Genomic DNA, 13,574 nt, shown 5'->3' with positions numbered 1-13,574 from the left:
TGCAGCAAGTCATCAGACCACAGGATTAGGATTGCTTATTCCCTTTTTATTTGGTTTTTAAGCCAAGACCAAACAAGTGGAATATTTATTATTTGTGCAGTTTATTTTGTGTTTATAGGACATGTTTAAAACTGAATTGTCTTGCGTGACTTTTCGGCACTGATGTTTGATAATGCTTTATCAGTTAAAGTAAGTGCTGAAAATGTTAAGCTAGTGGAATGAAAACATAGCAGACAGTGAAAACTTTGCAAAGTGTAACCCAGGTGTTGTACACATGTTGAAAAATGCTGAGTGAACATGTCTTTGTCGTGTCCTAGTCACAGACAAATAAATGTGGAGTTTGTTCATATTGTCCTGGTCTTGAGGTAAAATGGGTTGGAAATAATCCAAGTGGAGGGAGGGGCAGAGAGGGTATGCTCAGTCCCCCAGTCTTAGCCTGTTGTTTTGCATGGGAAGTACCTACAACTGGAATGTACTGCCCTTCCCAGTTTGGAGGACTGGTCTTGTAGGGCTGCAGTGGTGGTATCAAGGGGAAGAATTACTATAATACTGTTTAGGAGAATGGTCTCTTTATTGCTTAGTGTCTTTCTGTGTTGAGTTCGTTGACTGTCTTTGCAAGTGACAGGCCTTCTCTTATCCTTCATCTGGAATGCAGATCTGTACTTCCCTGTACTTGATTTATAGTCTCTTGCCTCAACACAAATATTTGATAAATAGTCTGGAGTATTTGATGCTCTTTTCCAAAGGAAATATGTTTTTCTCAGCTTCAAACAGAATAAATTTAAATGTAAATGTACTATAGTAGTGATAGTACCCCTTGTAAAATACTGGCTTATAAAATACCCTTAGTGGGAAACACCCATCCCATAGTTTGGGTTTTTTTTTTAAGGTACTGGAGAGCTACTTACTTCACTTCTCTTTAGGCTCTCCCTACACCTCTGGAAGACAGGTAGGCAGGAGGTATGTAGTATGCAGCAGGGATAAACCAGTAATTACATATTTGCAATTCTTTCCTTATGATGGGGAACATTATCCTGGCATACGTTACTGAGCAGAAGTGACTTGGTTCATTAATGCTTTGGGCAGACCATACAGATGTGTTCTTCATTGCTGTTTCACTCATTCTGTCCTGAGGTTTTGTGGTGATACTGGTACCTTTAAAGGCAGCCATGACGAGGTGTTGTGCTTTATTAGGTTCAGAGCAGAACAGCCTTAGCTTGACTTCAGATACTTTCAAAAGGTCTGTAGATCAAAGTGCATTACAAATTAGATGTTTGATTTTGTTCCCTTCAAGAGCTAAAAAGACCTTTGGATTTGATTAAAATTAGCAGAATACCATCTCCAGATTTAAAATACTTTATTTAATAAAATGCTAAAGCTGGTTGAAAGTTCAGAACATTGTTCACATTTAAAGCCTAATACTTTTTAAAATGTGTTTCTTTGTTTTGTATCAGTTATGTCAATAGATACACTTGTTTAATAGAGGTGTGTACGATCCCTGGAACCTTAGTCCCTGCAGTAGGCAGAGCAGTGAGCAGATTTTAATATTTCAGGTAAATACTGCAGTTCTCTAACATAAACAGTACTAAAGACTGTTACAGGGACATCAGAGGCAGGTGGAATTTTAAGTGGCATAGGAGAGAGGCATAAGGGATGACAGTATTGCCAGTGACTGTAGAGCATAAAATAGCCAGGAATAATTATTGGTAGGCATAATAGTTAGGAAGTCTGTGGTGTCCCCATTCTGTGCTTATAAGGAATTGAGTCTTCTAGGTTTTACATATTTAAAATGGTCCTTAGTACTTGGAGTAAACTCAAAACCCGCTGGAACGGTTCAGTTGCAGTGTATCACACTAGCTGGCTGAGGGTCAGAGCCTTATCATCTTACACAGGCTTCTGCACAGGTTCCCAAAGATGCTGCCTTTTCCAAAATGTGCTTTGGGCTTTTGTGTTAAATACAGCATGCTTCCAAAGGCAAGCTTGCTGCTTTGGGTTCTGTGGTCCCCTCAATGCACCTGATACTGTTGATCCAGTAGTGATGTAGTGCTGGCCTTCCTGGCAAACATTTGGATCGGCTGGGGCTGAAAAGGCAGGAATCAGTCAGTCAGTATTGCTTAAAGTGACATTGTTGTCAGTGGCGTTTTCCCATTCAGTGAAGTCTTTCCTACATTGCAGTCCTAGAAGTCACTTTCCTCTGTGATTTGGTTATGTGACTCTCATGTGCCCTTGTATCTAATTGCTGTTAAGAAAAATACTCTGATCTCAGTGTGTATTCACAAGACTGGGCTTTGCAGCCTACATGGCTGTGTGCATGTGTTTGTTCCAGAAATTTTGAAGGAGGTAAGATTTGGTCAGTGTGACCTTAGAGAAGTGAAAAATAAGTAGGTAAATGGCAAGGTTGTTTGTGAAGGAGTGTTCTGTGAGACGCTAGAGAAAATGGGTTTAGGGTGTAGACATGCCTTTGTTACGTATATGGTCCTTTCTTAACTTCAGTTTGTTCAAGTTATTCATCTGGTTTGCAAAAGTGATCGGATACATAACAGTTAATATGAATTTCCCCACCCCCAGCCTGGAAAAACTTTTGTATGGACAAGCTGCTGGCACGTTTTCATCTTGGAATATATAGATTTGCAGTGTTGTTTCTAGAACACAAAACAGTTTTGATGATTCTGCAAGACAGATTTGTTTGCTTTAAACTTGAAAAACAAGGTGTTAATCTGTCAGTAATAGCTGGTTTTCACAAGAACTTTTAATATCTGTATCTGGGGAGATTTGGTTTGGTACATGATTAACATTTTAATCCATCATTTAGTGTTTTAATGGGTTTGTGTTTCCAGAACGTTAGAAAAGCTGATGTGAGTGATGCTTTGCATTTTTAGCTGCACATACAATTTAAACAATGTTTTCTGCAGTATTTTTAATTGGTAAAAGTGTCCTTTTTATTCGAGTAACCCTTTTGGGGGTCTGGCTGTGTGATATAATGGAAAGAAACAAATAATGGTGGCAGATCTATGTGGTAGTTATTCTGGTGCACAATACCTCAGGTGTGTGAGCACTACCAGTTGTACGTGCCGTTCTGGAACAGCTACATTTGTCCTCTCAAAAGGTAGCCATATTTCAATGTAGACAGGCTGAAGGTGTGTCTAGACAATTGTACTAATGGAAGCTGAAAGCAAAATAGGAGTAAGTTTGTTTTGTAAGATACTTTATGTAGGTGAACTGCAAATAAATGATCTCAACTTGAGATGAAGTAGCTTACTGGTTATGACGGCTATTAAGCTAGTAAAGCTGCACTTGTGTCTTTTATAGTAAGGCCTAATAATGCATTCAAGGTTAAAGCAGGGTTTATAATTACATTGTTTTAACAGGGCTGTGCACCCAAATATGATTATCTTATTCAGTAAAATGTTTCTAATAATAGTAAGGCCAAGCAGCATTCTGCTTTTTTGGAAAACAGGATAATGAGATTTCATGTGTGGCTTTTTGCTATCCTTAAGGAAATCGGTAGTGTGCTTTTGACTCTTCCTAGGTTGTGCTCCAGACTGTGACTCCCTGTTTCTGTGAATGTGTAGGATGAATCAAAAGGTGTGAGAAAAAGATCATATTTTAGTAAATATATATGGTGTTAATTCTTTATCATAAACTAACATACACCTATTAAATGGCAACTCTATCTACTCTGAAGAGTAGCTAAGTGAAAAGGTCTGTTGTGTGTGCTTAGGCATATCTGCTTGATTAAATAACTTTAGAAGAGCTTCACAGAAAGAAAACTGATGAGGGAAGTAAATTCTGTTCTGCCTTATGCATCCATTAAATTGTTCACTAATTTTTCTGAATGCTTTTGCAACCCAGCTGACATCTGATCTTCAGGAATATTATTGGAATCCCAATTGACTTGGCCAACTAGAAAAACAAATTTTTTTTTTTTTTTAAGTAAACATGTTCTATTCAGAGTCATACATGGAAATGCAGCGAAGTGAACTGAAATTGTGGCAGGGGTAGACAGATGTTGTCCTTGTGACCTTTTATAGCTGCTGTTATCTGGATTGATAAATATATAATGAAGGGTACAAGTTTACTTTTTTGATGGTTTTCTGCTAGAGCTTCCGCATCTTTGTGATTTGCTGTTGCAGGGGAGGAGACATGGAGCTAGCAGCCGTAATTAATAGGATTCTAGGTAGACAGCAGGATTGAAGGGACCTGAGGAGGCTTGCAGGGTACGGTGAAGCAGAAAAAGCACGCAGTAAAACCTGACTGGTTCAGAAATGTGCACTGCAGTATGTAATGTGAGCAAAGGTTAGAATCCCTGGTTCTGGGTATTCCCTGAGAGCTGGTGTGCTGGAACAGCACAGTGTGGCAGGCGATCTTGTAACTCAGGGCAGATTTTGCTTCCTATTGGGCTTTTCCAGTTTGTAGACCAAGGCAGAAGATGGAAGAGAAGGTAGTAGGAAAAATGTACTGCTTATAAGGCTCGTCTGTGTGCTTTCTTAGGACTTTTGAAACATCTTGATCTGTTTCTAAGGAGTCATTTCATAGCCCAGTGGCTTTTGATTAGCTTGTCTCTGGTCACATTTTGGTCAGCATATACCTATACTATAGTATAATAGTGTAAGTATTCGATACATATATATTGAATACCTCCTTGGTTCCTAGTGCCAGGCACGTCTGGATACCTCAACTTGAGAATCCAGGCTTTAGAAACTCATGGTTTAGAGTAGAAATGAAAGTTAAGAGAAAGATTAAAACAACTGAGCAACTGTATTCAACTGCAACACAACCAGAACTCTTTATGAATGGTATATGGAACAATGGGGATTTTTTTTCTTGGACTACATATGTTTCCTTACTGTGGTCTGTGTCTCTTCTTTAAATTGAGTATGATTGTATGTTCCTTCCATTCTCGTGTCAGTTTCTAATGTTTGTTTAGATGAATGCACAATGAAATCTGGCAATATAAAAGAGTACCTGACAACTTTAACTTGTTTGTGATAAGTATCACTTCTTGCATGTTGAATGGCATGGTGAGTGATATTTAGATATGAAACTTAAGCACTTGCTTAAGGGGAAAAAAGTACTTTTGTAACAACAAAAACTTACAAAAAAGAGGTTGCTCTGAAATAACAGTTAAAACATTTTTAATGCAACATGGAAAACTTGATAATTGAAATTATTTTCTTTAAAGGTTAATTACTGTTAGCAAGTGGAACCCAAGTGCTAATACAGAGTTTTAACTTTTTACGTGCTTATATTACTCTCTAAAGACTTCTTAATTTTGATCAGTGAAAGAATGTTTTGAGGGTAGTGACAGACAACCTTTTTTTCTTCAACAAAGCTCATTAATGCAGATTTCATTGTTCTGAAAGGAGGTGTCTGAAAGGATGCCTTTATAGAGCATCTCATTTAGTGATACTATTATTATTTTCTCTTTTTCTGAATTGTATTTCCAGAAATAATTCAAACTGAAATCCATTTAAAAGGAGAGAGAAAATGAATTAAATTTGCATTGACAAGCATTTTCATTTGCCTTTTTTTCCTGGAATCGGGAGTGGCTGCTGGAAATGATCTTTGTCCTTGCTGTTTTCCATAATGAAGCAGAGACCAGTTTGACTGAACTATAAATGCAACATGAGAAGAATTGGGAACTTTGCCTTCAGGGAATGCATGAGTGTATTTGCACACACGTGTTTATGTGTGTGACCAGAGAAAAGCAGACACCCATCTGTATTTTGAGGAATCTCTTTGCTCTGTTCATTATTGAGTAGTTGGCAAAGGCCATTTCGGTTCTGTGTAGTAATAACAAAACAAACAAGAAACTATGTTAAATATTAAGAAGCAAGGTTAAAAATTGCACAGTTTTACCACTGTATAAATTGGTTATTCTCCCAAATCTTAAACACTTTATGCAGATTTGGTGATGTTATATCTAAAACATACTGTAAAGACTCATAAGGATAGTTCAGAAAGCTTCCACAAAATAGTCTGATTTAGCCTGGAAGAGGGATGACTCAATGAGTACATATATCATGTATACAATCATGAGTATTGTAAAAACAAAATGACTTGAATGTTGTTGGGCACAAGAAAACATTTGATTAAATTGAGGCTGACATTTTTATAACCACAAATTGACTTTTACACAAAGCACAAGTAAACTGTGCCCTCTCATTTGGGATGCAAAAATGTGTAAGTCATAGAATCATAGAATAGTTAGGGTTGGAAAGGACCTTAAGATCATCTAGCTCCAACCCCTCTGCATGTGTCTAAATACAAAGGAATTGAACAGATTTATGTAGAAGCTCTGACTGCTAATAAGCAGTCATACAGATCCTGGCTTAAAAGTCTAAGAAAGTATCCTGAGAGCCCCAATGCTGTTCACTTTGTTCACGCTCTTTTTTTCCTAAGAACTTACTGTAGGTTGCTGTCAGAGAAGGTAATTGAGAGGCTTTGACTCTTGCCCATTATGATTTTGTGATACTACTGTTGTCAGTAGTATGGTAGGTTATGAAAGTGGTCTTAGGTAGGTTGAAGGTGTTGCATTGGACAGGATTCAGAGTGTGTTTGTGAGGAGGCTGTAAAGTTGAGCATGTGGGCTGAGCCTGAATTCTGAAGTGCTTCAGTAGTAGTGTAATTTCAGTGTTTCACGTAACAGAAAAAATACTGCATTTTAATGTCACATACCTTGTTCTTTTTGTGATAGTGTGTGCACAGAAGGCTGAAGAGCAGGATATGTGCCTACCGAAATATGGAGACAGCTACAGGCTGTGTTGGCATATAGTGTATTGGTATATAGCATTCAGTACCTTGCTCATGCCAGGAAACACAGCTTTGAAAGGGCTCAAGACATAAGTCTGCTTTGAGTCTACTAGCTGAAGTGTGCCTTCTGTGCACTACCTGAGGGTAAATGTGTGGATATTAATTTAGGTATCTTGCTTTAATTTACTGCAACCTCAGTGCAGAACCTCTCAGCCGCTGTGGCACCCACAGATGAGATTGTTTCAGAATAAAGGTTACAGAAGTGTCAAAATACGTGCTTAGAAGGTTTGAGTTGATGCGAAGGTCGTTCCTTTAACAAGTATAAAGTTTTCTGATCACCAGTGCCTAATTCATGCTAACTGTTCAAGCATGATGTTTGCAAGACTTGGACATTAGTCCAAAATGTCATGTCTGGAAACCGCACTGGGACCGTTTACGTGCATGTTAGACACTGCTCCCTGATGAACTATCCTGGCCACTGATACTAGCAGTGATATCCAAATAGCAAGTTAGGAGATCTGAATCTTCTGTGATATCTTTTCTAAATTGATGGTTGGAGCTTCGCAAAGAGTTTCATCTGGGTTTTGATTGTGCTGAAATAGAAGATGATGTCTTGCACCATCACGTTTTGCAGACCTTTTCCCAAAGATATTGGGAACCTTTTTGTGAAGTGGAACCTGAGTATTACATTTTTGTGATGGTTTTATTTGTGCATTGTACTCAGACCTAGTTCCTCCTTCAGAACAGTAATTCTCTGACATTCATTTATTTAGATACCCTTAAATCCAGAGAACAGTTCTGTGTGTGCTTGGCTCTGTTTAGGTCCATTTTCACATCACTGTGAATTGTTCTTATGGTTCATTAAATCGACTTCTTAAATTGTATGAATTCTGACAATAGTTTGACATGGCTTAATTGCTATACAGTTTGTTCTGAAAAGCATATTTATTCAGAAGGTAATGAATCTTGTTTAAATATGGTCAACTGCATTGACTTTTTCCCAGTTTCATCATCTACTTACTACTCAAACATTTGGTAGCAGCCTAAGAATGCCATATCTGAAGGAGTTCTGTGCCTGTGCTAAGTTCAGTGTGATGGGAAGACTGTTCTGTCTGCAGCAGATCACAGAATCACAGAATACCAGATTGGTAGGGGTCCTCAAGTACTATCTGGTCCAACCTTTCCTGTCAAAAGCACAGTCTGGAAAAGATGGCCCAATACCCTGTCAAGCTGAATCTTAGAAGTATCCGATGATGGAGGGTCAACCACTTCTCTGGGAAGATCATTCCAAATGGCTGATGGTTCTCATTGTGAAAAATTTTCCTTCTGTGTCCAACTTGGATCTCCCTGGGAGTAACTTGAACCATTGCCCCTCATCTTTTCCATGTAACTCCTTGTAAAAAAAGTCTCCATCATCTTTGTAGCCATGTAGTGGTAAGGTCTCTGCTTAAGCCGCCTTTCCTCATAGGCTGGATGTTCCAGTATGTCCCTATTCACACTGAAAAATTACCCTTTCATATAAAAACAGGCCTTGATAAATTAGTGCTTTTGTTGTTTGCAGTGTGTGATGCTTACTAGCTTGTGGTATGGGATGCTAAGAAAGTTCCCAGGTCAGTATTGTGTGTGGGTGGCCACGTTCACTCTGGTTTTGCCTCATCTTGGCTGGTAGTTTGTAGGGTGACTTGTTGTTGCTCTGTATCTGGAAATGTTGTCATGGCTCACAGATTGTGTGCAAAAATGCTTCCCTCCTTCTAAAATCCACTACACAATAACATCTAGTTTCAGAAAGAAAAAGAATATGTGAAAATTAGGGGTTTATTAAAGGGAATGACCCAGAGGATGAAAAGGTGGTGATTCTTTTACCGTTCTTTATGTGTATTTATATTGAGCCTCAATCAGAACAGTCTTAAAAAAAGAATGGCATTACCAAAACTGATCAAAGAATGGAAACATACCCAAGCAAAGAAAACAAACTCTGATAAATCAAATATAAAGGCATAATAAGGCACACCTAAAGGGATCCTGAGAAACCGCTGACGGCATCAAAGCAGTAATGTAACTTTGCTGGTGTTTCAGGAGTAAATCTGGTGTTTTCAGGAGTTTGCTTCTGGTTAGGTAAGATGGTTCAAGGAAAACCAGGCTGTAGCAGAAAAACTTTATCTTTTTTTTCTGTTGCTAGTATTTTCTGTGGAGGAGTTAATGGCAGACTGGATGTATTACTGTCATGAGCTTCTTGGGAGGGGAGTCTGGCTGTATTGGAGCAGGTGAGGAATGATGTGGGCACACAGAGGAGATAAGGCACGTGGAATGGCCAAGCCTACCTGTGGCCTAGAGTATTACTAGTATTTTAGCAGCAGGTTTTTAAATTGCTACAAAGTGTGAAATTCCTTTCATCAGCCACATGCAGTTCCTCTGCTCTTCCCTTTACTCTTATTCAGCTTGTCTGTATTACCCTTTTTATAAACCAAGTCTGGGAAGTGATCATGTAAAAGCAAAAATGCCCTTTTCAGGGACCTTTTTTAAAAAAAAAAAAAATTAGGTTATTTCAGGTTTTGATCAAGGATCAAACAGCTTTGGGCACTTGCACTGTAGTTGCTGAATTTCTCCTTCTGTTTTTCTCTCCAGTCATACTTTGTCATATTTATGGTGCTTATATTGATGGGAGTTTGTTTGTTTTTTATAGTGACTACAGTTCCTGTCTCACCTCTTTGATGGAAGAGGACTATAACCCAGAAGTGAACTCTCCACTGTAGAACAAGAAGCCCTTGTGGAATAATTGTGTCCCTTTAAAAGCAGCAGCCAGTCTACAAGAAATAGAGTAGAAGAAATTATTTTTGGACCTGGCATTTTTTTCGTTCATGTGACCTATGTTTCAGCATGTAAATGGTGAACAACGAGGAAAACATTTGTGCCTGCTTTTGAGCTTTATATCAAGTAGTGCTTAGCTCTGTGGAGCGTTAGCCAACTTACGTGAAGACCAGAGTATATCCTAACTTTCTTTTTTTAAAAATAGTATACCTTTTTTTAGCAGATGTATGTGATAAAAATGAAGTTTATATTTTAAGAGCATTTGGGCAGATGCTTCTTGTTTAGATCTCAGCATTTGGGGCAGAAGTTTTTACGCAACATCGTCACTTTTCCAGAGAGTTCAGGCTAATCTGCTGCAGATCATGAATTATCCAGCAGACTTGGGTGTATCTGTTCAGTATTAACCATGGTGTTGCTCTGAATACTGTCATGCACACTTGACAAACCTTTTTGTAATGTAAAGCCTGACTTCTGCATTACCACGACCAGAGGAAATTTAATGAGGTGAACGTGGTCGTGGCTCTTTTTTTTCAATATAAATTACCTTCTAGGGTATCTTTTTTTTTTTCCTTTTTTTTTTTTTTCTTTTTATAGTGAGAGAGCAAAGAGAAGTTAAAATGAGCAGTTGAGGGAGTGAAGGGCACAGTTGGCACGAAGTGCGGCCTCTCGTGCTCTGCTTCGAGACGCACTATTGCCTCAAGGCTGGCCTTAGAGCATACTGGGGAGGGAAGGAGCCCACAGGTCAGTAAAGCACAGAAACTGAGGACATTGGACTGCAGAGGCCAAACTCAGGGTAAGTGACCATGTGTACTTACTGCTTTGGTTATATAGTGTTGACTTGTTCATAGGTAAATTAAAGTTGAAAAAGAAACAAAATGGTAATCTGGAGAAGCTTCCATAGACAGAATTCAGTTATACAGAGCAATAATGGAATTTTCATTATTTTGAGCAGTGGAAATTGCTATGACACGTTGGAAAGAGCAGTCCAGTTTCAGATTGCTCACTGAGATGCCTCAGCTGCTCTTCAGTTGAACTTCCATTAAGGTCCTTCAAACACCTTGTTTTCCTAACCATTTGGATTCTTAGCTATAATAGCAGCTTCAGCATGGTATATTCCCTGTGCATGACAGTTAGGGGATCTGGATATGACTTTAATTTGGAGGTGCAGGAGCTGGCATATGGTTGTCTATCAGGTCTCTGATCTGCTCTTAGCCTCCAGCATTGCTGGTTTGGTCTTATTTGATTTACAGCACCTGGAATAAGACATGCAGTGATTAACCCCTTGTAGACTGAGACATTGAGCAGTGTATTAGAGCCCCACGTTCTGTCATGTCTTGATTTTACACGTTTGTGCATTGTATGGCTTTCATGTGCTATTTGATCTACTTCCTTCCCACCTTCACACCCATCCTATCACAAATGTTATGGGTGTGCTCATTGTAAACAGGAAATAACTGGGAATGTTTAAGTTCTTACCTGTTTTGGTCAGAGGAACAAAGTCAGCAGGGAAAAAAGTACTGAAGTGTAATACGAAAATACAGCACTTTGCCCCTCCTATTCATGTAGGCCAAGCTTTGGGAAATAAATGGTATTAGTATTTCAGTTTGGAAAAGATGACAGAGAATGTTCTTTTCATTTACAGATCCTGGCCATGAGGTTTGATGCCTCATTTTATTGAAGGGAGACACTGGACCTAAATGGCGCAGCATGACTTTGTTCCTGCCTGGCTTAACTTCTCAACACCACAGTCAACCAAGGTAACATTAATCCAGATCACCTCCTTTTACAGCTATGACAATAATAACAGTTTAAAAATTGCCCCAGAGTTTTGTTGCAATTAGAATGTTTAACTTCTTTTGTGTTTATAAAGAAGGCTTTTGGAAACTAACACGGACATAATTTTGGTTGTCTTTATTTCAAAAAATGTATCTTATTTCGGAGGAGGAACAATCTTTGTGTTCAGACGTGGAAGTAGTTCATGTCTTTGTGTTGAGAATTGAGTGGGATCCCAGATAGAAAATCATTAAAGAAATGGTTCTTAATCTTTGTGAAGTCAAGACTCGAGCTGCCACTTACTTACAATTCAGCATATAATTTGGGTTTGATTTATGAAGATAATCTGACACTTGCTGAGTACTGTATTGATGATGAGCCCTGGGGCTCTAGCTGCAAACTCAAAAATACTCATTAGTTTTTTGCAACTTTAAAATGAGGGCAATTTGCCAGACACCTTTCTGAGACTGATTCCAGAGGCGCCTTAGGCTGACCCACGACTTCAACAGTTTGTGTTACTTGTGCATGGCAGAGAAGACAAACATTTTAATATCAGAACAGATCACGATCAGCAATGTTGATGAATAAGAAAGAATATGACTTTCACCTTCATGCTTAAATATGAGAACACACAAATAATGTAAGGATCATTTTGATTCATTTAAAACAAACCTTTAGCTTGAAAGTTAGTACATGAAAAATTAGTATAGGAATATGAGGGTTTGGTTTTAATTGTTTTTCAATTAACAGAAATGTTGCTGTTGGACCAACAGGCTCCTGGAATGCCCTAATGAATGCTTCATTAAACCACTTTTTACTTTCTGCAGTCCCCTGCAGCCACCTTTGAGAAACATGGAGAGCATCTTCCACGGGGAGAGGGCCGCTTTGGCGTGAGCCGTAGGAGACACAACTCTTCGGATGGATTTTTCAATAATGGGCCCCTCCGAGCTGCGGGAGGTGAGTGAGAAGGCTCAGAATGCAGCCTGAGAGCAGGCATTTCGAAATGTTCTACAGAATGAAGAATTGTGCGGAATATAACCAGCGTTTTTACCAAACTCTACATTTTCAAAATGTCACATGAGAAATTTGTGGTGTTCTCTTCTCCCATGCCATGTGCTCAGGCCTGAAGGGTTTTTTGTGATAGCTATATGTGCATTGTGTAGCTTGGTTTGTTTGCTGATAAAATCACACAATAGCTTAATAAGTTTGGCATAATAGGTCCTTAGTGAACACTGAATTCACAACAAGAACTGCAGCCTGATATCTCCGGTATTCTCCATGCTGTGTTGACTTTTTTAATTGCATGCTTTTCTTCTTTTGTTTAGACTGCTGGCATCAGCCGTCCCTTCTCCGCCATGATTCTGTAGATTCTGGTGTTTCTAAAGGAGCTCATGTTGGGCTTTCTGGCAGTCAGCCTGGCTGGCACGGTCCTTCTCGGGGCCATGATGGTGTGAACCAGCGTGGTGGAGGAGGAACTGGAGTTCATCGCCACTGGAATGGCAACTTCCATTCTCGGAAAAGTTCCGCCTTTCAAGAAAAGCTGCCTGTTGAATCCAGGGAAGAGAAGAAGGAAGATAAAGAGCAGTTGCAATTTGAGGAAGAAGACTTTGTAAGTTGTAGCTTCACACTAGCAGTAGCACCTGTGAGAAGTGGCTTTTCACTTCTCATTTATTAGCATTGATAGGCGGCAGAGTTGCGTTCCATTCCATGTTTGAGATCACAACAGATTATTCCAGTGCTAATTGGCACCCAGAGTCCTCAGGACTTGATGTCCTGTTGGATTATAGGGTTTGTCACATACGTTTTAACCGTATGGTTATTGCGAACTGAAGACTGCATTGTAACACACAAGCCAGAGTGTCAGCAAAACCCGTAAGGTGATACCTGAGTTTGCCCAGGAAGAGCAGTTGTATTGACTTCATGGCTCTGCTTACAAAGCCTTTTTTTTTTTTTTCTCCTAAGTACATCTATTCAGCTTATTTTCAGTCTGCATGTTGTTCCTGTCTTCTGCGTCGTGGTCCATGTTGGTGTTCGTGATAACCTTTCCAAGCTTATTCATGACATGCTCAGACCTTTGCAACCATCTGTCTTGAGTCTTCTGGAATAGTATTTTGTGATCGGAGATGGTTTTCTATCTCAATTTGTGGATTCAGATTTCTCAGGACATTTCTTCCATCAGTTTCTCCAATTCATGTTCCTATCGAGCATTCTGATTCACGTGGTATTATCAGTATGATAGG

The 13,574-nt window shown here is 39.1% G+C and overlaps 1 protein-coding gene across 3 annotated transcripts in view; it reads left to right on the top strand.

The window, feature by feature from the left end:
* The window catches only part of GPBP1L1 (GC-rich promoter binding protein 1 like 1), a 33,669-nt gene that overhangs the window by 6,312 nt on the left and 13,783 nt on the right, over positions 1-13,574 (top strand). For 2 of the 3 annotated variants that reach the window (XM_062622972.1, XM_062622973.1), the window contains 4 exons: positions 9,437-10,354; positions 11,204-11,318; positions 12,162-12,291; positions 12,660-12,943. In XM_062622972.1, coding sequence (XP_062478956.1) covers positions 11,259-11,318; positions 12,162-12,291; positions 12,660-12,943 — 474 coding nt within the window. In that variant the 5' untranslated portion in view covers positions 9,437-10,354; positions 11,204-11,258. The remainder of the gene's footprint in view (positions 1-9,436; positions 10,355-11,203; positions 11,319-12,161; positions 12,292-12,659; positions 12,944-13,574) is intronic. The other variant, XM_062622974.1, reaches the window with a different exon arrangement.

This window comes from Pezoporus occidentalis, unplaced genomic scaffold (genome assembly GCF_034315485.1).
Source record: "Pezoporus occidentalis ecotype Australia unplaced genomic scaffold, CSIRO_AGI_Poc_V1 ctg25, whole genome shotgun sequence".
NCBI lineage: Eukaryota > Metazoa > Chordata > Aves > Psittaciformes > Psittacidae > Pezoporus > Pezoporus occidentalis.
Note: the sequence above shows the minus strand (reverse complement) of the source record. Positions and strands in the feature narration are given on the sequence as shown.